Source organism: Chiroxiphia lanceolata, chromosome 5 (assembly GCF_009829145.1).
Source record: "Chiroxiphia lanceolata isolate bChiLan1 chromosome 5, bChiLan1.pri, whole genome shotgun sequence".
Lineage (NCBI taxonomy): Eukaryota > Metazoa > Chordata > Aves > Passeriformes > Pipridae > Chiroxiphia > Chiroxiphia lanceolata.
The window spans coordinates 59,548,092-59,575,658 of NC_045641.1; the positions used below are offsets into that span (position 1 = coordinate 59,548,092).

At 37.8% G+C, this 27,567-nt stretch overlaps 1 protein-coding gene across 2 annotated transcripts; it reads left to right on the forward strand.

Annotated features, from left to right (window-relative positions):
* Positions 1–1,745: 1,745 nt before the first annotated feature.
* SLC13A4 (solute carrier family 13 member 4) lies at positions 1,746–27,567 on the forward strand. Of its 2 annotated transcripts, none has more exons than XM_032689371.1 (16): positions 1,746–2,616; positions 8,400–8,528; positions 10,940–11,076; positions 11,276–11,457; positions 12,153–12,207; positions 13,812–13,851; positions 14,579–14,656; positions 16,157–16,347; positions 17,635–17,754; positions 20,576–20,677; positions 21,808–21,909; positions 22,958–23,055; positions 24,208–24,338; positions 25,162–25,323; positions 26,668–26,805; positions 27,386–27,567. In XM_032689371.1, exons 3-16 carry the CDS (start codon positions 11,045–11,047, stop codon positions 27,521–27,523), a joined length of 1,569 nt encoding a protein of 522 aa, XP_032545262.1. In that variant the 5' UTR covers positions 1,746–2,616; positions 8,400–8,528; positions 10,940–11,044; the 3' UTR covers positions 27,524–27,567. The 2 variants fall into 2 exon arrangements, with proteins under 2 accessions (XP_032545262.1, XP_032545263.1); XM_032689372.1 differs by having other exon boundaries at positions 1,746–2,136.

Genomic DNA, 27,567 nt, shown 5'->3' on the forward strand with positions numbered 1-27,567 from the left:
CAGTCACCATTCAGAGAAATGAATGGTAACCATACCCAGCCATGCTCCTTACCCCACAAAAGGACTGTCTAGCAGTCAGAGTTTACTCATCATACAATATCCCATAGAAAAGAATTACAGATAATTTTTACTACCTTATAATTTCCTATGGCATACCTAGTAAGGTTACGGTACCTTACAAATTGATAACCCGAAACCTTTATCTCCTCAATAGAAAATAAAGATGTTATGAGTTTATTTCCCTCCTCCCTTTACTGTGTGTAATGTAAGAAAAAGATTTATTCCTTGGGAATGTGCTTGGACTGCCCAGGTTAATTTAACAGAGACTCTCAATGTAATAATAAAAACATTCTATATAAAATACTTGTCTTTGCATTGTATTGATTTCAGCAACAGATTTACTATTTGGCAATTTCAGCTTGACTAATTGTTTACCTTGGAATGCAAAACTCTTCTGGCAGCAACAGTAGAGTAGAGAAGAGGGAACAGCCCTTCCCTCTGTGGAGCAGGAGTTGGTAATAAATAGGAACAAGAATGCCTCCTTTTCCAGAGTTCTGGTGGGAAGGAGCACTCTGCCTTCAGGGCAGCTCTTTGGGCTTAGGGCAGTTCCCTCCCTCAGTATTCCTTAAGGTGCAGGAGTAGGTTGCCTGCTCCCAATCTTTTACATCTTATCACTTCGGATTGAATCTTCTTTATAGGCCGTTCTTCCCTCACAGGCTGGAAAACCATTGCCCCTAAATGGCACCTTTTAACCACCCTTTGACCTTACAGATCATAAAAATGTGAAATAAAGGTTAGATTATATTTTCATTTAAAATAAACTATTTTTAAATTTTTTAAGTATTTTAGATTTTTTTTGTCTCTCTGAAACAACTGATAAAACAGATATTAATTCCCTAGCTGCATTGGCCAACCCAAAATCTTCACATTAACTATATTTTTACTTCCAGAACTAGTTGCTAAATTTGCCTGGAGGTCTCAAAGTTCTGTTGCTTGATGGAAGTTTCAAGGCATATAGAAGCATTTCACAGTCTGAGATACAATTACTATTTCAGGAAGAATTCACCTTGCACATCAAACCCCTCTGCAGGTCTGCCTTTGCTAGTTCTCCAGGAGCCATGGTCACAGAGGCATTACATCCAGTTTGGGAGCTCAGTCTGTTGTTGGCTAGCAGAGGGTGGGGAGAGGATAGGCAAGCACCTTTTGGGGCACGGAAATTCCTAGATATGTGGCTTCCTATAAGATCCAGATCAAATGGAGGAATGTCTACAGATTGTGCACGTAACCAGCCAATGGATTCAGCCCTAAACCTGTGGTGCTTTTGGCCCCATAAAAAGCATTAATTACAGAAGTGCTGGAGAAATGTTTTTGCACTAGAAAACTAGAGTGGAAAGTCTAAAAATTTCCAATTTGATTTTGAATCCTCTGGTTACTTAGGGCACATTAATCAGTACAGAGATTGTGACATTCGAGGATCGCGATGGGAGAAACATGAAGACAAAAGATATTGTTTAGAAAACAATGATTATTTATTTATTTATCATCAGTACTGGGACCTTGAAACAATAACAAACTGTTCAGCAACTTAGAAAAGGTCTTTTTATACATTTGTGTGAATGTCAGAATGAGGAGGTTGTTGATGTTCTCAAATGTTCTGACTGGGTTTTGGACAATGGGTGGAGCAACTTCTACCTTCTGCAGTCCTCATTGGTGCATTAGAGCTGCATGTAGCTTTTTAACAACTTTTGTCTTGAGATCAAGCATAATCTGTGCGGAATTGCTGCCCTTTGAATTCCAAGCTCAGGGCAAAAGTAGGGTAAAGGTAGATACAAAGCAGAAGCAAAGAAATAAAGTCCAAAGGAGCTGCAGATGGTTTTTTGGGGGTTGTTTTGGTTTTTTTTTAAAGAAGGAGTACCTGAACATTTACTTCTATGCACTGAACCATAAATTGTTGGGTTTAAGAATTTTCCAGCAGAAAAGAAACTGTATTTGAGGCATTCAGACTATCAAACAGAAGGAAAAGCAGCAGCTCAAAACTTATACCGCCTGGTTTATGAAAACAGGAGTCACACCTCTAGATGATGGAAAAAAAAAATTTATAAAACATGGGAAGAAGGATACAACACAGCTACAAATGTGAGTCTGAATTAAAATAAAAATTGTCAAGAGATCACTATGTTCCAACTTGCAAAACTCTGCATGTTACGGTGTGATAATAATTTGGATGTGCTGGTGAGCCCCACATAAACTGAATATTTTTAATTGAAAACCTTTTTGAAACAAAAGACTGAAGAATAAATAAATTAAGAAAGGTATTTTAGGTGACTGTATGGGGATAGGAAACAAAGTGGTGAGATTTGGGGAAATTCAGGCACAGGTGAAGGAAAGTTGAAGTAGAGTGGAAGCTGGAGTATCTGAGGCTTGAAAGTTGGAAAAAGGAAAGTGTGGAAGTCAGAGAGTCTGAGGAACTGGAAAAGTATCTGAAGGAGAAGAAAGCCACCAAAAAAGTAGAAGAGTATGGCAGTGATGAAGGAGATTCTCCGATCCAGAAACCTCCTACTCGTGGTTCTCATTCCACTTCTGCTGCTTCCTCTGCCACTCATATACCCCAGCAGTGTAAGTACATTTTCAATTTTCTCTTTAGCAAGCCTCTGAGTGCAACAGTTAGTACTGCTGGATAAGTTTGCAGTGTGCAAAAAACCAAAGACCTAAAGGAGCATAGAGCTTAGAAAAATCTAAGACTCAAATTTGAAGGACTGTGAGGGTCACTGAGAAGTCATCACAGTAAGAACCAGAGTTACCTTGAGTCATGTCACAAGCAGAGCTGAAGAGCCAGGTGAAGCTAGTAAAGCAATACTTTAAAGCAAAAATGTCATATCTCTTCATTTTCTAAAATAATGTCTATGTAGAAGGGGGAACAGAAGAAACATATCCATGAAATTTTCTTTCAGAAGAGGTCTTTAAAAGGAACACTTATAGTATTCCTTTATTAAAAAACTCTTTAATTTTTAAATAATAAGTATGCATGGAGGGACTTTCAATTTAATGTGGTTTTGTAAGATGGCAATTCAGGTGAGGCAGGGGCTGGGACACCAGTGACAGGCATGTAGGACCCTACACAGCACTGACTACTCCAGAGCAGGTGTAAGTATCTCTGCAGCTCTGACAGTGGTTATAAATGCTGGCTCAGAGACGTAACAGCATGCAGAGGAGAGAATAGTCTGTGCTCAACACACAGACCAGAGATGGGAATAAAAACACACAGATCAGAGAATGGGAATGAATTCAGCTGTGTTCCTGACACTGCTTTGGACGTACCGAATACCTTTGGCCGCACGGTGAACTCCTCTCTATGCACGTCTCTGCCATTGTAACTGATAAAATAGCAATGATTTCCTACCTTATGGAGAAGGTGATATTTAACTTATCAAAATTTGCAATGTATTAAAATTCTGCAGCTTGTCCTTCTACACAGTCCTAGACATAAATCTGGCTAAATGGTGCAGCAATTTCTATTCTGTCTTCTACGCTGCTAAAGATTAATTCTTCCTTACATTATCAGAGGATTTTCCATACTACTACTTTATCAAATCAAAATGCATGGGATAGAAATTATATGGCTGTTTTCAAAATAAAACAGCAATATTTTTTTTTGAAGAAAGCCAGGATTCATAAAAAGGAAATATTCCTACACCACTGAACTGTATGTTGCACCTAGAGTTTTCCTGCTCTGAACTTCAATGTATATCTTGGCTGTTCTCTTGCAGTAGTTTTTCACCTCTTCTATCTCGACAGAGGCAATGAATGACAGACAATTGTGGTCTTCTTTAGAGAACAGAAGGACTCACCCTTTCACAGAGTCTTGTTTTACAAAATGGTTTTATCTCCCCCCATGTCACGGGAAGTGTGACATAAAAGATATACTCCCTGACATGCCCATATGGCACTGTAGCTGCAGCATGCTCTATGTCCCTTGAGACCCTTCCCTAGGAAACATGACACTCACTGCACTGAAATTTGTCACTCTTTGTTCCTTACTGGATTCAGAGGCATAGGATGCAACAAGGAGGCTTTAATAACCAAGGGACTTGTAATAGAACCATACGGGTGCTGAAGCAGAAGTTCATAAGAAAGTATTGCTGCAAGAATTATTATTATACAGTACAAGCCCTTGTGACATTGCTTTACTGAAAAGTGACATGAAAATCCACCAGGTGATGTTTTACATCCGCTTTGTTTATATGTGAATGACCATAGATGGTGAAGTACAGCTGAGAATCTGACCGAGTGTTGGACAGATGTTTATAGCACTATTAAGAAAACATCTTCACCAAATAAACTCAGCTGAGTACTGAAGCAGTACTCTATTCAAGTGCTTTTGTGTAGAATTTACTTTGCTACAACCCATTGATTATGATTACTTCTTAAACCTGAAGATTAAATTTATGCCTGCTCACTTATTATATTTTTATTATCAGACAAGTATACTAGTTTTCTGTCTTTCTTATAGAGATCAGAATTACCAGGTCACTTATATTGGCATTTCTGCAGGGAATCAGCGTGCAGTTTCTTGATGAATCAGCACATCTCTGGGAACGTCAAAGGAGCATTACATGTGTAAGAGTGATCAAGTGAGCAGAAGGATTCAGAACTGTTTGTAGATATGGCTAATGGGAATAAAGTCCACAGCTTGTTTCCTATTATTTTGTGACAAAAAATGGTTGGGTAAAAAATAAACTTGAGAAAATTTGTTTGCATTCTTTTTCCCTTTCCAGAGTTATAGCTGAACTTGTACCATAAGTTTGGATGCACATAAGTGCCTTTCAGATCTGACACATTTAGGAAAAAACCATGCCTGCATGTAAGATATGCAATGCACATTTTCAAGTGGACCAATTTCCAGCACAGAGTTTATTCTTCCTTTTAGTCACTCTGAGATCCTTGTATATTTTAGTATATGAAAGTTTTATGCATGACCCTTAGTATGGACATTTTAGCCATGGCTTCCTTACAGCTCCTCTTTTCTTCTCACCTAAGGAACTGAGTGAAGACAGATAATTAGATGATAGTGCCTCCAACGATCACGTTTTCCTATTACCTGTTTCAAGCCTTGAGATGAGTTTAACAGTAATTTTCAGCTGTAAAACTACAAGTGAGAGGGTGAAACAGTTAAAATTACACTGCCACTGCTTCAGTCTAGTACTTAGTTGCTCTGGTAACCATTAATTAAATATATAAATTCAGTTCAATTAAATAGAAGAGATTAATATGGTTTCTCTTGGAAACAAGCTGGTTTAAAGCACTGAGAAAATAAAGAAAGAAAGTTGCTAGACAAGCTGATTAAGTTTTTAGTGGAGATTATCAAGCTTGGCTTTCCTAGTACTTGTAACCAGTTTTATACCATTTAAAAATTAGCTTTATTTTAGGTTGTTTTATTTTTGTAAAATGATTACAGCCTTGTGTATAAGAAACACAAAGACTCAGTGCCCATCCCAGTTAGGTTTTGGTAGAGATGCAATTTCCCTTTGTCCTATTCCATCCTCACTATCAGCCTACTTTTTTGCCAAATACAGAATAGTAATAGAAAATAACAAAAATCAATGCTCAGAGAAATTAAAGAGAAGTATATTCTTGGAGTGAGACAATGGTTTGGATTCAGGTTAGAATAAAATTAATTTTATTAATTTTGGAAAACATATTCCTTGTAACTTACATGTGCACTTCTTTAAACAAAAAATCAATGCTTCTTCATTAGAAGTTATTTTTCTCCTTAGACAACTGCTGGATGTCATACAGAGCCCACGCAAAGACAGTAGTTTTTGCAGCAGAAATTTTAAAAATTAAATAGTCAGTAGGTCACAAAAATCATCCTTGTTCTGCTCTCTGTGGAATATTAATCCTGAAGTATAATGTAGTTAAAGGTGACTAAGCAGCAAGTTGGCTAATGTTTATGAGCCAATTCATCAGCTCCATGACTCATCTTGTCTTCCTAGCAGAGACTACCAAAAATCTGTAATACCTATCATTTCACTTGTTAAACTTCCATTTTTAAGTCAAAAATTTTTTCTTTGGGTTTTTTACTAAGTGCCACTTGAAATACTAGAAACTGAAGACCAAACTTTGGAGTTTCAAACAGCATAGCAATTCCACTTTATAAAATAATTATAACCCATGACAATTAACAGAAGTCCTCTGACCTCATCCATTCCAATCCACCTTCTCTAGCTTCTCTTAGAATTTTTTCTTGGAAACAATGAAGGTACACTGCAAGACAATCTTTTCTTGTAATATACTGCTGAAGGAGCTCACCACAGAGGACTAGTGAAACCTGTACTGCAGAGCTTAAAGCCTAATCACTCTTCTATGATAAGGAAGAGAAACAAATATGCAAATTTCTGGTGTAGTTCAGTTATCCAATCCATAAAGGAACAATCCAGAGATAAATTTCTCCAATAGCCTTTCAGATACCCTTTATAATCTCCAAAGTAATTAGAGTTTATCTGCTTCAAGGAAGTTGTTTTCTTATAAACTTATTCAGTTATTTTGGTGGCCCTGCTTAATGGAATCATGGAATCATTAAGGCAGGAAATTCCCTAAGGCCATTGAGTTAAACCACTAACTCAACACTGCCATGTTTGCCCCTAAATCATATTCCCAAGGGCCCATCCACACACTCTTTGAAAGGTTCCAGGGATGGTGGATCCACCACCTCCCTGAGCAGCTATTCCAATGCTTGGCCACCCAACCAGTGAAGAACTCGTCCCTATATCCAATATAAATTTACCCTGGCTTAGATGAATTACACTGTTAATGTCACACTTTTCTAAAATAATTTAAACCGCTATTTAAACACAAGCTTCTGAGTAACCTTGGCTAAAACCTTAGCAAATAAAGGGAATAGTACAAATCATATATACTTTCTCTGGTCTCCATTCTGCCTGTTATTACTATAGATGTCTAAAAAAAAGAGACAAAACAACCCTGATTGTGGCTCTTTGTTAGACGTAATGCAAAAGTGACATGTTAAACATGAATTTAAAATATAAGCTATGATTTCACTGAACCCACATCCCTGTATAATTTCACTAGACTTTCCCACCTTGTTCACAAAAGTGATTGAAAAAAAAATGAAGTGTGTGTTACTGATTGAAAAAAAATGAATGCTCATTGATTTACACAAGATGTGTGAGACTTGCTTCTATGACTTCTTGAAAGCTGCTTTATTCGGAAGTCATCCAGTCAGGAAATGAAAGTAATAGAATTATATTTTAGACTCTCAAATAGCATTTGTGAAGAGTGAATTTTCTAAACAATAGCCATTTGTGAGCTGTGAATCCATATGACTCAATAAGTTCATATGGAACATCCAGTGCATAATGAAGAACAGATGGATTCGTAGATGTTGTAAACCAGTGCAGACCTACCAGCTTCTGTAGAACAACAGGTTAATCCCAGTACAGAAGCTGGCTTCAAAATTGAGAAAACAAAGGAAAAAACCTTTTCCTGAGAGTAGTTTATGTAATTATTACCAGGAGATATCCCTGGATTTCTAAGTATAGCAAACTGAGCCTAAGGACAACTCAAATAAGTTCCAATAAATAAAGGACATATCTAGTTAAGAAATGGACAGAAGAATTCAATGGACTAGCTGTGTTTTTCTGTAAAAATATTCAGCAGGTAGCACCTTTCTCATCCATCATCCCAGCTCTCCATCAGTGCTCAGCATGATGTTGTCATGACTTTTCTACCAGAACCTTGGACAGCAGCAAATTTATTTGAAGTAGCTCCATTAACCCATTGCCTCTAAGCCTGCAGGTCTGTGATCTTCTTCTGAGGGCCTGTGTAAATTACCAGCCAGCAAATAAAATCAGCTAACAAAAATGTTTGCACCTTGTTAAAAAAAAAAAAGATTCCTGAACATTTCCCAAAGAACTACAAATTCACATAAAATGTGAATATTTGCATCTGGTCCTGAAAACCACCAGTTCCTGTCCTTGTCCAGTATTGGAGAAAAAAACATGCGGAAATAACATATCCACAGGTCCAATCTGAGGAGTCATGGTTGAATGCTTGGCAATATTGGATTATGGAAATCAAACAATTTGTAATGCACTGGAAACCATTATTTTGCTGATAAATACCACTTATCACAATGTTTTACCCTGGCTCAGGTGTGAAAACTTTCATTAGCATCATTCTCTGAAACTGATCTTTGAGATGGTAATCTAGATTTCACACTCAAACAGCTGCGCTTTAGGAGGTCCTAACACAGTCCTTTTTATATTTTTTTTTTAAATCCAGGCACCTACAGTCTGATGAATCCTACAAACAAGTTCACAAAGGCTCCACAGTTGCTGGTGGGGCAGGTAACATGTAACCCCTGTGCTCTGTCCCTGCAGGAAGCCTCATGTGCCTACGTGCTGATCGTGACAGCCGTATACTGGGTCTCTGAAGCAGTACCTCTTGGTGCAGCAGCCTTAGTTCCTGCTTTCCTGTATCCACTTTTTGGAGTCATGAAGTCCAGTGAGGTCAGACATTGTGAACTTTTTATTATCTGATGTTCTTACTCTCAGTTAATTATTTGAATAGGACTAATCTTAGTGCAGTAGCAAGACTTAGAGGTATGGAAGGAAGAAGTGGACATCTTGTAATGTGTAACTTGGTCTGAACAGCTCTTTCTTCCACTGAAGACAGATATAGGATATAATATAGACTATACTAGACAGGAAGGATGACCATCCTTTCAGCTACTGCAGCATCAACATTCCCAAACACATTGCATCAAAGGATCCCACCTTCAAAACCATGTAAAGAGCAGTACAGGATACACTGTGAAGTTTCCTTCCAGTTACATTTATTATAGAAGACATGTAAGGCAAGAGGCTACATATGCTAAAAACAGTTACCATTTAGTGTAAAAGTCTAGATAATTTTGTTGTCTGGGTGAATGTTTAATCCTTTTTCGAAGCTGTGACCTAGTGCTGCATTGTAGCCATGAGTTCTCAGGCAAAGGAGTAGCTGCACAAAAAAGTTTATATGATCAGTTTTGAATGTGCTTACCTGAGTGTTTTCTTGAATGTTACTTTCATGATATGCCAAGAATTTATTTTATTTCATCTACAACTTTTTTCCTCTGCTTTTTTCTCTCTCTTTTTTGGGGAGGGTAAGGGAGCCTCACACTTGGTGAAAGGACTAGAAATACAGATAAGGACACAGAAGAATATATAGCAACCATAAATTTGTTGAATTTCTGTCACAATATAGCACTGGGAATACCGATAAATGGATAGAGAAAAGCATGAATCAAAAATTTTATGACCTGTCTTATTTCTCCCAGTGATGTAATATAATCAGATACATTTCCATCCTAACACAATTCAGAAGTTTCAAAATTTTTTTTCCTATCATAAAGGCAAAGTAGTTAGGTATTTTCATTAAAAACTTGGAAGCACATTGAAAAGGAAAATTTAATGACAGCCTGACAGAAATTCAATGTAATATCAAATAAAATGACAGTGGAACTACTGCAGAGAACATATTATTTGCTTTAGGAACAGAAATAAACCCTTGTATTTAAAAAATAAACAACTTTGATAATGTTGCAGTATTTTCAGTTTACTGTTCTAGAGTGACTGACCCAGAGCTCTTGCCTAGCACTTTAAGCTACAAATAACTCACAGAGACTTAAGAACATGAGTGTCATATATATGTATGTGGGTATTAACAAGACTATTAACATTCACTGGTTTCTCCAAAATGCCTGTGAAAGGAATAAAGGAGAACAAGAGATTCTTTGTTCTGCTGGCTTGATGGATTTCTTTCATTCACCTCAAGATATTTTTATAACAAGGTAGCAGGAAAATAAAGAAAGTTAATGAGAAAAAAAACAGTGGAAGAAAAAGTGATATTTAAAAGTTCTGGCACACAACTCTGTTGGTCGAATCTATTTAGGTCACTGTGGGGATTTATTAAATAAATGTAATTAAATACATAACTTGTTTCAGGTTTCACAGAATAACATTAGTGACATTCTTGCACTTTTATGGAGGAGTGTCAATATTACTGAGGATAATGGAAAAACTACTACTTCCTCTGATCTTAATTGTTTTAAAATGCTGGTACCTACATTTGGTTAGAAGAATAGTTTTAAACTGAAGAAATTACGTTTTTGGAAAAATATTCCAGCAACAGCTGAAGAAAGATTGCATCAGAATGAAATGAAAAATTTAGCTAGGCTCCAAGTACTTATTTGTAACTTTTATTTTCTCCCATTTTGATGGTTTTAGCTTGCTCTCTTTAAATTGAAGTTCTGTTTCTTGAAACTTTTCCATATTTTCCTGATAAAATTGAGATAGGTTTCCAACGTGAAAAGTTTGGCACAGGATTTGTGGATCGTCACAGCAATATAAAAAACCTTTCTTAGCTGCATTCAAAGAGCATGTCCCACAGGACTCTTTTTCTGAAGCTGCAGGTTCTGGGGATGCACATTTCACCCAAAAGTGAACAAGACAGAATAAATATAAACAAGATAGATAACGATAGCTCCAGAATGGAAAAGCAGTTGAAGTACATGAATAAGCTGCCTTCAGTGCAGAGTTTTGTCTGTGGCTGTTTCCATGTGAGCCTAGCTGAGTATGACAGATTAACTGCAGGCACCGAACATCCTGCTCAAAAAAGTAACATTTCTCTTGATCTCTTCAAAACTGAGAAGCCTACAAACAATTGAGTACAGAGCCTTGTTATTCATAAACACAACATGAAACAGATTAAAGAGAATATTTTGACTTATGAATTCTTCATGTTCTCCAGCTCCCTGTCATTCTTACTCTCTGGGGAGCAAAAACATGTGACATCACATTACTTCTCATTGTGCATGCTTTCCTGTGTAGGGCAGTTACTGCTTTTTTAACTGACTGCTTCCCCCTGGCCCTTAATGCAGGTGGCTGCTGAATATTTCAAGAACACAACTTTGCTCCTCATGGGTGTGATTGTGTGGCGGCTTCTGTAGAAAAAGTGGAACCTCCACAAGCGAATTGCCCTGCGCATGGTCATGATGGCTGGAGCCAAGCCAGGCATGTGAGTGAACCTTTGACTTCAGGGTAATCTGAGCCTGACAGCAGCAGCTCGAAACAACTCTGATGGGCACAAATCCATGGGCACAAAATAGCTTGTTTTGGGGCTCATTTTCATATCCATCTTTCCTTTCAGAGTTTGAAAGCTTACAAATCTCATCCTCTTTCTCTAACTCCTTGGATTTCCCTGTGTTGCACACCAGGTTGCTTCTTTGCTTTATGTGTTGCACCACGGTGCTCTCCATGTGGCTTTCCAACACATCCACCACAGCCATGGTGATGCCAATTGTGGAGGCAGTGCTCCAGGAGCTAGTGAATGCTGAGGAGGAGTGTGAGGTCATCAGTACTGCAGGCAGCACCATCACTGAAGAAAAGAAGCCAATAGGTATTTGTCAATATTGGTCATTCTTTACTCATTTGGTTAGCAGTGACCGGACTTCTTGATATGTATTATTCAAATTCTATCAAGGTCAGATCTGTCTGATTTATACTGTCAAAGATACTGATCTGTACTCTCTCCTCTGGTACTCTGATATTCCTTTCAAAAAATGAAAGAAAGTTTTAAGATGAGATGGAAGAATTGGAGTTGCAAAACTGTTTATACTGAATTAAGGCATCTACTGGAGCTTGTGTGTCATAAACTTTTAGGTCATGTGATTTTACAGGGCTGAAAGGAAACCAATGAGAATAAAGTTCAGGAAATTTAGAAGAGGCCCAAAAGTGTGATCTTTGACAATTCCAAAACAAAAAATTGATAAGGGCTCTAAGGTTCATTGTGTTCATTCCTTCCCAAAAAGAAAGGATTTAGGTAGAAAAAAAAAATATCTCTGTCAGTTTACAGTTTCCAGGATGAAAATTATTTCATCCAACCTTGTCTATTATATGTAGGCATGATAGTCTTGTAATTGCCAGAGGCACATAATCAGTACAATACAAAATAATAAAATGCTGCATAAAGAGAGTATTGGAGACAGCTTGGACAAGATTTTGTTTGCAGCAGCCCCTCCAGGTCCAGTGGTGTGACCCAGGGGCTCAGCTCAGTTCCTACCCCAAGGGCTGCTTTCTCTTCCTTTGTTGCAGGTCTCAGCGAAAAGCATGGTCAACCTTCACTGGAGCTTATCTTCATCAATGAGGAGTAAGAATGAACCCTGTACATCAGGACTGGAGATTTGAGCCCTACACAGGTTGCAATGAGAGGAGCCCAGGAGTAGAGCCAGGAAGGGCAAGCAGAAGCTTACAAGTGAATGTTTCACGTGTGACTGACAAGGAAAGCTTACATGATAAATGGGATTAATGTAATGGTCTGGATCTCACTAAAGCTTTGCAGTATTCATTAATTTTCTTAACACCATGAACATTTTAGGGAGAAGGAAAACGTTTCTCAGGATTTGAAAGCTCTTTTGAAGTCTGTGTTTATGCTCTGTAAGAGAGTGCTGTCCACAGACTTTTATTTCTGTTCCCCTTAATGAGCAGTGATGGAGAGGATTCAAGTACATATGGAGTGCCCACAGGACATATCCAGAGGGAAATCACTTACAGAGCATTCCTGAAGAAAGTCTGAACTGTCCTCATTTAAGAGAGAGATGAGAGCAGGAGAGGAGGGAGGTGGGGGGATGGTAGGAGGGAAAACCAACAGAAAAACACCCCTCCTCCCCAAAAAATGTGTAAAAGATTTCTTTAAATATAGAATTTCTTTGGATGTTTGAAACACTAACAGTTTCAACGAGGTCTCTATTTGAGGTAGAATCTAGTAGGATGAAAAGGGTAAATCAAGCAATGGACTAATTTCTTTGCCAAATTATCAAATTAACCATCAGTTCAAGATACACAAGAGAATACACAAAGCTAATACCCTAAAACTGTATTACAGGCTAAATCCTGAGGAGCATCCTCTTATGAAGTGTGAGAATAAATTACACAGCCCATTCTGGAGCTCCTTCTATATTGTTCACAGCTGTTCGTAATAAAAGAGAAGCAAGTTCTTGTTTCTTTTAATTTTAATTTTAATTTCTTTTAAATTTTAATTTATTTTAAAACAAATATTATAATTCAAACAGCATAGGTTGAATAATTTAAGTTAACTTGCAAGATCCAAATATTTATCTCATTAGTCTAGAGACTATAGGGTTCTCCAGTATTCCCTCTGTTATCTCTTTTATATCCCAGCCACATTTTCTGTACAATATAGAACCAAATTTTCAGTTTGGCATTGTGCCATTAATCCCTTTAAGCCCTGTTGAAGAGTACATGTCAAATATTTCATACAGAACCATTGTTAAAACAGTATTACTTGAAAAAGAGCTTGAAATTTGGCAGGAAAAGTAGCACATCTTCTGGAATTAAGTTCAGTGGGTTGTTTGCATGGTCCATGTGCTGAAAAGTTGGCAGTGAAAGAACTTGACTAGAATAGACAGCAGTAGTGCTGGGTTGCCTGGTGATTAACTCCACTGTGAATGGAGTCCTCTCCTAGAATGGGGTATATACTACAAAGAACACAAATATTTTCTTGCATGGAGGTGGAACCCCATTGCTACACAGCTAGAGATAGAGCTGTGAAACACAATGATGACTGACATTGTCCAGTCAAGAGACCGCATAAGAGGTTCTAATAAATGGTATTCACCATTAAATAGGCACTAGTTCTCCTGCAGAGGTTGCCCCTCCTACATGATGTGTGCCTTTTGAAGGAGCTGGGTGAACAGGCATTTATAAAGTATATTTTCCTTTCTTTGTTTTTAGTGCTACTACTACTGACTTCAGCTCCTTGATGCACTCAAAGGTATTGTGATAGGTAGTATCTTCTGAGCTACATTGTCTTCTAATGCAGGAACCATCAGAGCAGAATCCACACAGCTCTGAAAAAAGCTGGTTTCCTTCATTTCAAATAAGAGGTGGTTGTTGGCAGAGAGTACATGTTGCAGAATGTCCTGCTCTGTATGTTACCTATCAGCCTGCTTGCACTAATCAAGTTGGGGAACATTAGCTCCATAACAACAACAACATAAGTACATAAAAACGTAAGTTTGTTGTACTTACTGCTGGAGATCCTGAGATCCAGTCATTAAACTAACAATTCCATATGTCTTCTAACAAATTCAGATATGATCTTTTATTGTCCAGGTGTTTCCAGCTTCATCAGCTGAGACATCTCAGTTACTAGAACAGACTACACATATCAGAAAGTCATAACCTCTAGCAAGGGACCTGTTAGATTCTCCTACATGACAGAGGAAGAAGACCTGATCTCATTATAATCTGACTTTAAGATCATTTTAAATAAAAAAAATATTTAGGTCTTTTTTGTTTGGTCGGTTGGTTGTTTTTTTTTCCAGTGTAGAATTTACAGCTGGTCTTTCAATGGGTTGGTTTTGTTGTTGTAGTTTTGAATTTTTTTTTTTTTCTCCAAAGCCTACTACCCATGACCTTTAGGAAGCATCATAAATTCTTTTCTAAGTGCCCCATGGAACATAAGAAAGGCTAATCTAAAGGTATTTGTCTCCTTACAGAGTATGAATGGTGTGCACATGATAGGCAACCCTGTTGGAACAATGAATTCTCAGAGCAATGGGCAGCACATACCCCAGGTAAGGAAATGTTAGACCTGGGGCATGAGGCAAAAACCAGATGTGACTATCACCTGCTTCCCACTGTTTCATAGTTATTCCTTGTAAGTTGTGTTACATGGAATCATTCTCCATCATCTTTCCTCAGCCCTGGCTTGGCCCTTTGCTAGCTCTTGCTCCCATTAAGATATGCTCAGCACAGGTATGTTCAGAAGACCCTCCCCCAATAGCTGGGACAATTAATTTAGCTTTACATTCAGTAATGTGATCCCGAGTTTCCCTTATTATTTGACTGTACTATCCACTTTGTTTATGCAAATCCTCCTTGGAAAATAGCCCAGCTCAAAAATAACAATTCCTGACACATAAAAGTCTACTCAGAATAAAAAAAGCAGCAGGCATGGATCATTAATCTGTTCAGCCAGTTTGTTGGAGTCTTAGTATCCACCTCCTTTTTGTCTTCCAATATATCCACACTCAAAATCCTTCATTAAATCAGTCATATTTCTACTTCTCTTGAGTGGATCCAAGAAGAGATTGCTGTTTGGATGCCAATTTGTATCTTAATCTTATCAGTATCTTAATGGCATAAATTGATGTCCGTGAATGAATAGGCTAAAATCAACACATGGATTTTCATTCACAGTTCAGAAGAATCTAAGTGTGTGTTTCCAAAAGAGACTAATGCACTATGCACTGGTCCCAATATTTAATTTTCTCTTACACCCATATTAATAAGCATTCAATGGTTATTTTTAACTAATATACTCACTTCACTCTTAACCTGTAGGATTTTAGTCATTTTTATCCTCGCGATGAGGATGAACCTGTAGCATGACTGATTTTACTAGATAAACCAAAATAAAAATCTATCTGAACCACTTTCTGCCTTTTTCCTCACCCCTAAATTACAGCTCTGGCTTGCATGTGAAGTGCCTTGAAGTACTGTACCTTTTTTCCCCAGTGCAACAACTTAATTTACCAACATAGATAGTTTCCTGTCACTGATGAGACAGCTTTTTCTGGAGCAAAATTTTTGGGCATCTTTTTCTTCCACATTCTCATTACCCAGCCTTTTTCATGCCGTTGAGACCCCTAGCACTCCATTCCTAATTAGAAACCCTGAGCTTGTAAGTGCAAAAAGTTCACCAAGCCTTTGTCTGGTGGCTCCTCATAAGCCTCAAGGATTATGGATTCCTACTCCTGCAGTGCTGGCATCCCGTCCCTGCAGCATTTAAAGGCTTTTTGTATCCCACTGATATTCCAGTCAGAGCTGGAGTTGGCCCAAACCTTAGCCAGAAGTCTGATTACTGTTTGTCCTACATTTCTGCCATAGACCAGGCAATTTCAGGCCCCTGGACATGTTTCCAGGTCTGATCCCACTTAAACCTTGTGAAGAAAAACCTGCCTTCTCTTATACAAACCTGTTGTTTCTCTGGGATCTGTATCATTATGGCGTTAGCACAAGTTGTGCTGCTGCTCTGATCTTCTACTATCTTTGTTGAATGTATCCCCTCACAGACTCAGATACTGGTCCTGCCTCCTGAGCCCTTGGATCTAGGCCTGACTACTAAGTACCGGTATCAAACCAGACATGACCACATGGTCTGTAAATGCCTCTCACTGAGCATTTCCTACGCAGCAACCATTGGAGGACTGACAACCATCATAGGGACCTCCACCAGCCTCATATTCTTAGAGCACTTCAACAAGTAAGTGATACTGTGATTTCGTGATAATGGTGGGTGAGTCATTATTATCTCCGTGGCTTTCCCCATACCTCAAGGAACCCTCACAAAACAGTCTCTCTGAAGGAAAATTTGCTACCTCCTCTACTGTAATGCTGTTACTAAAGGTTAAGGTTTGAAAGGGGGAGTTTAAGTTAACACAAATCCGTGTCTTTCTCCCATGCAAAATAAAAATCCCTCGGCATGTGGTAACATTTAAGTTTTTCCTGCAGCTTCTTTTGATTTGACAAACTGATTAGCATGAAGGCAGCAGGCACTCTGGAAAAGTAAACTAAAGCCATGAAGACATAGCAAGGAAGATAAAGAAAAACTCAAAAAAGAAGAAATGTCACATAATCAGCTTTGAGTTGTTCTCTGGGTTCTCAGAAAGTGAGTTCTTACAGTCATTCTAAAGGCGTCACTAGTGGTACTTGGGCTGCTCAACATATAGTGTAAAACTAAACTAACTTAGAAATTTGGCCTTATGCATTTGCTTCAGAGAAGACGGGAAGCAGCTCTCTGAATATCTAAGTATTTCCTTTATTATATGCCTGGGAATCTCAAAGACACGAATGTTTCAATGTCAGAAACATGAATGCTTTTCTGTCTGAAGACTGGTGGTACTTCTACCCATGGACCAATCTGCATCCAAGCAGACTGATCAGACCTGATTCTGATCATCTGCTACTACCTCTACTGCCATGATATCCTTAATTTCTCTCTCTGAAATGGTGGTAGCAAAGTTCAGAAGTCAGTTCAGAAGTCATGCTTAATGCAAGGATTTGGATTTTACAGAATTTCCAAAGATCTTACTTTTATGGCAGTTGCATCAAATGCACACATCAAACATCTTTACCAGAGCCCAGCAGAATGCAGTCACCATTTGTGTGGTCCATGATGGGACATACACAGAGATTCTGGGTGTAATCATTCTAAAGTCTGCCAACACTAAAATGAGCTTTGATATAAACCATAGGTAGGGACAGAATTTCACTGCTGGTAGTAGTACTAGACAATCCAGACCATCTGGTATTAAAGGTTTGAAGTGCTCTATGGCTCATCTGTTGATCAGGGGAGGTCAATGATTGACATTTTTTGGCAATCATTTTCACTATGCATATGTAATGCAGCTGTTGCAAATGCATACTGATGGAATCTTTCTATCATGCCATGACAAATATAGATATATGTATATGTGTGTGTGTAACTATGCACATTAGAGATTCTTTTAGTATTCTAACTTCTTATGCATCCTCTTTTTTTTCTCTACAGTCAATACCCAAATGCTGAAGTGGTGAATTTTGGAACCTGGTTTTTGTTCAGTTTCCCCATCTCCCTCATCATGTTGGTGCTGACTTGGTTCTGGATGCATTGGCTGTTCTTGGGTTGCAAGTGAGTGAAGTTTGTTCAAGATGCAAGGACTATGAAAGCAGGACATCTGCAGCTCCTCTAGAACATATCTCATAAAGTTGCTTTGACTGGCAAATGACAAAATTTAAGGCTCAATTTCCTTCTTCTTGCCAGAACAATTACCAGAGGAAATCTTACTGCTTAGCTGTGCTGCTTAGACAGCAGTGTACAGTATTGCTGCTTGAGAGTGAAGCACCTGGGTACTGCTGATAGAAATCCTTATTAAGCATTCAACTGGTGGTTTGTTTTTTTTTTACACTTAGGACAATGAGGATTCCCTTGTGGATCAAAAATCTTGTTAAGAGTCCTTTTGGAAAAGCACAGCTTAAAAGATGGATAGAAAAACAACTGCAATTGAGCAAGCTACTTTTCAGATCTGTCCCCAGATCAATGAAATTAATGTAAGACCAGTTTAAATTAAATGTAAATATACTCCATATATGTTTCTCTTTAAAGCGGAAAGGACTCACAGCCTAAGAGACAAAAACGTTTAATACTAGTAAGTCCCTAAGGCCCAGAAGAAGAAAAAGGCTCAGTTATCTAGTTCATTTGTACCACACATTGTCTTTACAGAGGTACTCAGCAAAGTTAATGAAAATTGCCTAAATGTGTGCATGTAAAGTGGATTAGTTAATCAGCATTAAATTGTGATGCAGACACACTTACTCAGAATTAAAGTGACCTTAATTTGATTTAGTTTACTCTTAAAAGTAAACTGAACTGACATCACTATTTCACCTAAGACAATGAATAAATTGATAATGACTTCTGCTTGTTGCTGACCTTGACTAGATTTAAGAAGTAATTTAGAGGTGAATGGCTCCATGCCCCTCTCAGTCAGTCTCCTGAGCCCTCTAGTTCCAAATTAAAAGGCTAATAATAGTCCTCCCCCCTTTTTTTAATCTTGAGAAGAAACAGGCCCTAACATGACCCTCAATTACTTTAGTTTTTTTTAAAAAAATGTATAATTGAAATTCCACATTGCATCCAAGACCTCATGCTGATTAATGTTGTTCTAAATAATACCAGAGACTGAAGTATTATCGACTTTTTGAGAAGTACTAGTTGATTCCAAGCCTCCTTAATCTCTGACTGCTATTCGCTGCAGTTCATTAAAGAACATATTATGTTAGAAGCTGGGCTACAATACTCTACCTTCACATCCTCCTAAGCCTGGAAACACTTGGAACATGTTGAAACAGCTGCCTAATGCTTGTGCATAAATGTTTAATCAATTCCTGTAATTTTCATGTTATTTTCCTAGGAAGCTCAGTGTTATCAATCTCACTTGGTCCAGCTGGAAAAACATGTCAGACTTGCTTTTAAAGATCTAGGCTAGATCAAAAGTGAAAGAGAATGGACCCATCAAGTGATTTGTACCAACAAAGCAGAGCTAAGGGTAAAATCATTGCTATAGATCTGGCCACTATAAACCAGCTCTTCTCTTTCAGTCACCGCATTACTGCTGATGGATTTTACTGGAGTCTAACAGCAAGGTTTGCAAGGGAATTTAAAGTACTTATAGGTGCAGGGCAGTGCTATCTGAGCTTTAAAAAAGTGCCCATGTGAAACAAAAACCTTGGTTAAGTCTTTCTGTTAAACAGACAGGCCTGTCTGGAGCTTGAGCTATGCAAATTCCTTTGAGAATCTGACCTTAACCAGCTACGTGGAGAGAGATTGTAGTCCATGATTTGGCCACTGCTACAGCTTGGGTCTCTAGTGGGGTACCAAATAAGATATTAAAATAGCATGAACTATAAAAGCACCTATTAAGCATCTAAAAGAATTATAAAAATTGTGTTCCCGTGGTACTTCAAACACTGAAGTACCTACTGCTGTTGTTTCTTTTAGGCTGGTTTAGACCCCCCCATACCTCTGTGTGACCAAAGATTTGTGGCTCAAAGCACAGCTAAGTAATGCTATTGGAATGAATAAAAGGACAGTGCTAAAGTGAGCTTGCAAGTATCTTAATTTCAATTAGGAATGTCCATGCTTTGTTATAGGATGAAGGTAAACTGAATAAACTAACATTCATACAAACGTACAGCAGGATGAATACATCCAGCTGTGAAATGTGGTTTTGATTTTATGTCTCTGTCAGAACTACAGGTATTTCTTATCAGGATAAAACACCAGCCTGACTGCCTTAGCCTCTGTGGCAGAGGCAATATGATCCTTATCTGGCTGTGCCTGGTTTAGAAACAACTAATATTAGCAGAAGCAGACAGGTCATGGAAGGCAATGGAATCCTAAGCACAGCTTTCCCTCATTATTTACTGTGAATCCTGAATATTCAAGTCAGATATGGTCTCAAAAGCCAGACCAGACCCCAGATATGTCGGATACCCCTGATCCAACTGGAAAGCACAGTTACTCCGTGAAAAATTTCTGTTGATAGCTGGCCTCTGTCACAGTCTTTCCATGTGATGGTAGAAATCAGCCATGGCTTGGAGGTTTCTGGCACCAGAAATATCTGGCCACCACCAGCTCTTTGAGGAAGCCTCCACAAAGGGAGCCCAGCCATGGCTTGAGAAGGCTCAGTGATACCAGCCAGTATTAGTCAGAGCACCCTGGGACCTTCCAACTATGTCTAGAATTGAATCTCAGAAGAATTTAAAACCAGAATAATCAAAGATCACATACAGTAATTTTCCTTCACATTGGCATCAGGCCTTGCCTCAGTCTTGACTCCCAACCATCTCTGCTGCCAGAATTTTCAGTTTACCTCATTGCTGGTTTTTTTTAATTACTTTTTTTTTCCGCTTTATGCCCTTGTCTAATTTTCTTGTCCAATGTGCTTCAGTTTTAAGGAGACCTGTTCTGTGAGCAAAAAGAAGAAGACCAAACGGGAAGAAATGTCAGAGAGAAGAATTCAAGAAGAATATAAGAAACTGGGAAATGTTAGGTAAACCAGACCTGCCTTCCTCAGGAATTTGCCTCTCTAGGCAGAACCACCCTTAATTACTGCCCTCCATGTTGCATTTGGCTCATGTAGCTTATTCTAAAACTATCAACCAGTTTTCTTTACTTCCAGGAAAGGAACTAAATGCAAAAATGAACCAAAATCAAAGACTTTGTTACAAGCATGGGTGTATTTAATAGTTTATTTATTTCTGATGAAAAAGGAAATAAAAGGAAAGTTTCAAGTTTATACCAGAGTTCAAAGGTCATCTCAATCAAGGTTTGTCTCTACTTTTGAACTAAGTCATTAAAGGAGCCCCCTTCTCAATTCAGGTACATACTTATTTTGGTGCATAGAAGTTCAGCAAAGGCTTTATCCAATGCCATGAGTTGTCCAGCCCTCACATCTGCCCGTAATCTTTATGCATGATGGCAAGAAAAGTCTCTTGAAAAGATTATTTCACAAGAGTTTCATTTTTTTAAAAGGGATAATCAGTCATAAAATCCCTTCTTCCCAAAACATTTCTGTGCTGTTCAAATGAAATGTTGGCAGGTAAACTGGCTGAATACATCGACTCTGAAACTAGACAATTGTTCAGACTGTTCCTAGATACGAAATCATACTTAATTTAAATCTATGCTAAATTAAAAATCCTCACGTCACCTCAAGTACCCTCAAGCCACCTTGTGTGCACCATCTGTGCTAATTTACATTGTCATTTGCTCTTAGGCTTTCTACACTTGTAAAAAATTCAGAGAATGTGTTTACAGTGGAATGCTAATATGAGCTTTACCTTGTGAACACATTTAATCAGATAATAATGCAAATACAAAACAAGCATTTAGAAATATTTTCCTCCAGGTCTTGCCCATGAATGATGGAATTGCAAATATAGACGGATATTTTTAGCCTGTTTTTTACTGGGTTTAAATGATTCCCAGTTGGGAGCCAAATCTAGAATTATTTAATTCAAACTAATCTTCCTTACTATTTTCCATATTTTTTTAATCCTTTTTTGAAGCCAATTTCTGCTTTCCTACTTCTTCTGGAACTTGTCCTTGGGTTTTCAGACAGACCTTGGATTTAATTCCTAGTTTGTTTGTTGTTGTTTTTTTTTTTTCTTTTATTTCTAGCTATCCTGAGATGGTGACTGGATTCTTCTTCATCCTGATGACCTTACTTTGGTTTACTCGTGAGCCTGGCTTTGTACCAGGATGGTCATCTTTTTTTGAGAAGTGAGTAAAATTCCCTAAACAACTGCACAGGAATATGGCTTTGCTTCTGACTATCTACAATAATTTTTGGCCTTAAGACATCATCAGCCACTTTTAACAAGGTGGTGAAAAATGAAGTCTTTATTCAAAAATCAGGATTCTTGCTTTTTAAACTACGTCTGTTCATATGGGGCAAATTCTATCCTTTCTTGCTATACAGAGTGAATTAAATAGAGGAAGTAAATTAAACACATTTTAAGTGTAAAAGAATAAGAGGGTTGGATTTTGAGCTTAAAACATTTTAGTGCATTCATAGAGAAGTTTCACTGAAATAGATTAAACTATAATTAAAATTAAAATATTTGGCAAAAAGTGCTTATCAAGAAAATCTCCATGAAATTAAATAGCACAGAGAATGGTGACTAGGCAAATAATTTTTCTTTTATTTTAAATAATATTGAAACAATTTATATTAAAAGTTACTACAGCACACATTGCATGCAAAAGAACAAGTGATTTGAACTTAAATTTTCTTTATATTTTTACTGTATAAAATTAACTTCCCAATCTAATTTTGGCAAAAAACCAATTTCTAATACTGGGATTTTCTGAAGTTCACTAAACTTAGGCACTCTTCAAAATACTTTTTCAGAAAGAATTTTAGACATTTAATTTCAAATCCATCTATAGTCCATTTCTAAAAGATCACTTGGATTTGTCTTTTCCCTAGAATGTATTTCTTGCTTCTAGTAAGAACACTATTTTTCTGCACCTCAAAGTTAATAGATTTGTAAACCAAAAGGAATTTATTTTTTTCCTTTTCCCCACCTGAATGTTAAAAATCGTTGAGCAGTGATTGAAGTTGGCTACAAGAGTCAGTTTAATAAATAGGGGAAAAAATCCAATTTGTATCCTTGCTATGCAGACATATTTTTCCGGTGGGCTGTTAGTATGACTTCAGATGTGGAAATGAAACTGCACCTGCAAAAATTTGCTTGGAGCTATGTATCTTGTTTAGAAATGTTTCTATTAATGTGTTTTCATAATAACCTCACTGTTTCTTTCCTAGGAAAGGTTACCGGACTGATGCCACTGTCTCTCTATTTCTTGGTTTTCTCCTTTTCCTGATTCCAGCAAAAAAGCCGTGTTTTGGAAACAGAGGAAAAGGTGAGGAGGATCCAGCAAGAAAGAAAGCTGGTACATTTTCCAGTGTCTTTAATGGCACTTTATGTTTTCTGAAAAGATTTCCAGGAAGTGACTTTTATGTTGGTAAGTCAGGGTTCAGTTTCTCCTCTGACATCAGCCCTTCCTACGTCAGATCTCCTTTCCCTTTGCTATATTTCATATTATCTCATTCAGAGGATGACAAACAAGTTTTGTATCTGAGACTGCCACCTGTTCTGTGCTAGTGGAATTATTAAAATTTAGGACTGAGCTTTAGGAATGGTTCAGATGGAGTTTTATATTAAAGAACTATAATGCAAAATCAGCTGAACATAAAACCCCGGTAAAAAAATTGGTCATCACTTATACATCAGAAATCACTGATAATGCCATAAGATAAATATAAAAGAGGTCAGAAAGTGCCATATAATGTTCCAGTTTTGTCCAACGCTTCTCTCATAGTCTTCTTGATAATAATAATGATTGTTATTTCACGTTCACATTTGGGTAGCACTCTGGTATTGATCAGCTTGATGTGCCAGGTTTTCAGCAGCACTGAAGCACCATTTTTCTATGAAAATAGAATTGTCTGTTAGAGTCTTATGTAGACATTACAAATGTATATAAATATATATTTTTTATACTGTCATATATTATACAGGTTTTAGGAAAAAAATTACACTCTAACTCCTCCTTCAAGAAAATACTCAGGCGTCTAAAAAAAATAATGTTCTCAGGTAAAATTTAGGGGCATAAATGCACTTTATCAGGCTTCATGACCTACTTCATAGCCCTTCTTTGATAATATAATCGCATTGTAACACCACCTTTGTAGTCTACAGATATGTGTACATACATATGTACAATAGAGCCCACAGTCCCTCAAAAATCTATGAAATGAAGCACAAGGGTTTATAACTATTCACATCAACAGAGTAGATGAGGAAGTCAGGACATTTGAAATTAATATGCTGTGTTTTCTGAGGCCAGGCTACTCAGAGAAATAGGCTAGGCACTGCTTCTTTGCCTTTCTCTCAGATAGTTGTCAAGATAATTCCCATGCACATTCAATTATTCCTACGAGTGTGAAAAATGTGAAGATATTAGAAAAAAGGCAGTATAATACTGGTCACACATTTGCTTTATTTGATATAGGAGATGGTGAAAAGTCAACAGACATTAACACACTGGATCCCATCATTACCTGGAAGGACTTCCAGAAGACCATGCCCTGGGAGATTGTAGTGTTGGTTGGAGGAGGTTATGCCTTAGCAGCTGGATGCAAGGTACTGATTTAGATTTTTATCCTCCTTCCTAAAAGAATCATCAGCCTGGACTTTTGTCCCTTTTCATGCCCCCTAGTTTGGATTTACGATGCGGATAATTCCAAGTTTGTATTTAACCTAGTGCCTACTCCCTGCACGTAATGGACAGCTCATATCTAGCTAACAAAAAGCTGGTTAGAGCTCAAATGGTGTAGGCATCCACCATTTCAGGTGCTTCAGAATATCTAGATATTCATGTCATGTCTGCAGGACCAGCAGGCATGACACAGGATCTGAGGAACACCTCACACTTTCTCAACTAGCAGCTAACCAGAGAGAGGTGGAACATCTCAGCTCTCACTGGGTGCGCCTCTTTAGGTAACTGAGTGAAGCTCCTAGTGCTGAATGGACAAATCATACTTTAGGCCCTCCTGACTATATCTACACTGAGTATAATTCATAAATACATATTTAACTCTCCTATAGACTCCTACATGTAGACAACTACAAGTATGTGTATTAATTTCAAAATTAATTCTACCCAGAATGTGCAGTCCTTCATCACCAATTTTCTGTACTCCAGTTCACATGCCAAAGAAAAAGGGAAGATCAGCCTTGGTACATTTTTATTGTTATTAACTGCCAAATGTATCTCTTTCTTACTATTTATTAGGTGCTGAAGTGAAATCCAGATTAATGAACAAAAGCAAATACAGAAAGCATTGACCTTAACTTGGTTTATTTGTTGGAGGGATTCTCTGATGTAAACTGCCACAAAGAGAAGAATCTGTTTTACAAACATACCAAGTATTCAGCAATTCTTGTGCCTCTGTCCTTTCCCCAGACCTCTGGCCTCTCTACGTGGATTGGACGTCAAATGCTCTCCCTGAGCAGCCTTCCCTACTGGGCTGTAACCCTGCTGGCTTGCATTTTGGTATCCCTGGTAACAGAGTTTGTTAGTAATCCAGCAACTATAACCATCTTTCTGCCTATTTTATGCAGCATGGTGAGTTAAAACAACGACATTTTAATCTGTTGTTCCTGAGAGGCTTGTGGGAATGTTTCAGGATGTCAGGGTGTCGACGCTCTGTTCACATGAAACTCAGCCCCAGTTCCCAAGCTACTCTCCTGTAGTCTTTGGATTAGGAAAAATAATAAACTTGTCCAACCAAAAGCATATTTTAGCACCAAGGAATTTATTTAATACCTCTCAGAAAAAGTGAAAACTTAGCTCCTGCACTAAGGGTTTCACAAGAAAAGGTGATGATGCAATCAAGAAGATAGGTGAATTTCACATAAAACTTGAGATACTTTTATCAAGATTATTTTAAATGTCTTGTTCAAAAAAGGTCAGGATACTGTTGACAAAAGCAGAGGAAAGGGACACTAATTTCATTTTATACTGGAAAAGCAGTTACAGAAAACCATCTTATTTCTTTTCATTTATGTAATGTGAAGATTTTCTTGCAAAGAAGTCAGGTCATTAACAATCTTTCCATATCATAACAAGTTTAGGAGACTGTTCCAAAGCATGTGAACAGCTCTGAGATAATATGAAGATATGGTCAGATGAAAATAAGTAATTATGTTTGTGTGGCTTAGGAGTTCAGATTTACTTCTGCTCCATGCAGAAAGAGACTCTCCTAAAGAAAAGTTTATACCAGTAATCTACTTACAGCAGTCTAAACTGCCATCTTATGGCAGTCTCTCTTTTTTGATTGCAAAAGTAACCTAGAAACACTTCCCTCCCGGAAATGATGTTGGCTTTGCAAATATCCTCCTCTGACATAAAACTAGGCCAAATCAGTGTAAATAAAAATGCAAAAATTTCACCACTGCTGAAGACTGCAGCAGCAGAACAATTCTTTCAGCCCCCTGTAAAGAACCTTCCATCATCACTGCCTTCTCATCACACAAGTTTGGGCCATGAACAACTAGTTTTTCTAATCACCATTCAAGAGGACTTTACAGAATGGTCCCAGTATATTTGGCAACTGAAAGAAGTAAGTTCTTGATGTTAGATGAAGTCTGAAGTGTTAGATCCATAAGACACAGTACTGAATGACACAGAGAGCAAGTGGAAGAACAAAGGTTGCCTATTAGTAGCAAATTCCATCCTGCCTCAGTGTGAAATGTTCCAAGAGAGATCCCTGGACCATGACCAGCTCCAAGTTACAGCATTTCTCTAAAAAAAAAGAAAAGCAACCAAGTAAAGATAGTTTCACACTTAAGTTTAGAAACTAGGGAGGTGAGATTCACACAGTCTTGACAGAGAGGGTCCCTTCATCCTAGTTGTCAGCAGGGGCTTTTATTGATTAGGTGAAACACCTGCCTTTCTCTCTTCTTTCAGTCAGAAACTCTGCTTATCAACCCTTTATACACCCTGATTCCTGTCACCATGTGTATCTCATTTGCGGTGATGCTGCCAGTGGGTAATCCTCCAAATGCCATTGTCTTCAGTTATGGGCACTGCCAGATTAAAGACATGGTGAGTCTTGAGACTGGGTATATCCTCCCATGCTTCATGCAACTTCAACACCAGCCAATAACAACGATTATACTGGTGCTAATATAAAATAATATTGATCTGCAGTGCAACTGAGCTGCCAGGTTAAGTACATCCAAAAATCTGCTGTAGAATACATGCATTTATCACTATTTTTTTAATGAATGTAATGGTCTAAAGAGCTTTAGGAGCATGCACTCCTAAATTGCATTGACCTGTTAAGACAAGCAAAGAAAGCAGGAGAAATTAGATTATCACATAGCTCTGCAGTAAGTCATGTATCACCTTGCTATGTGTGGTATAACTCCCCACTCTGATTATCTGATTGAGAAGTTCAAGTGACAAACTGAGCAGTTTTCCAATGAAATTTCCAACAGTCCATCTCTGACTATCACTCCTGAATACTCTCACAATCTATATCCTGATATATAGTATTCATTGGGCTTTTTTTTGGCTCTAGATGTCAGAATTTACCAGACTAAATATGTCAGTATAGACCCTACTGATTTTTTTTTCTGTGTTAACAGTTGTCATTGTGCTCTGTTACATTTTGCTTTTGCAGGTGAAAGCTGGCCTAGGTGTAAATCTGATTGGCCTGGCTGTTGTCATGGTGGCAATCAACACCTGGGGAATTAGACTCTTCCAGCTGAATTCCTTTCCAGAATGGGCAGCGATCAGTAACATCACTAGCCAAACATAATCTTCAATTAAAAAAAAAGAAAAAATAAAAAAAAAAGTGCAAGA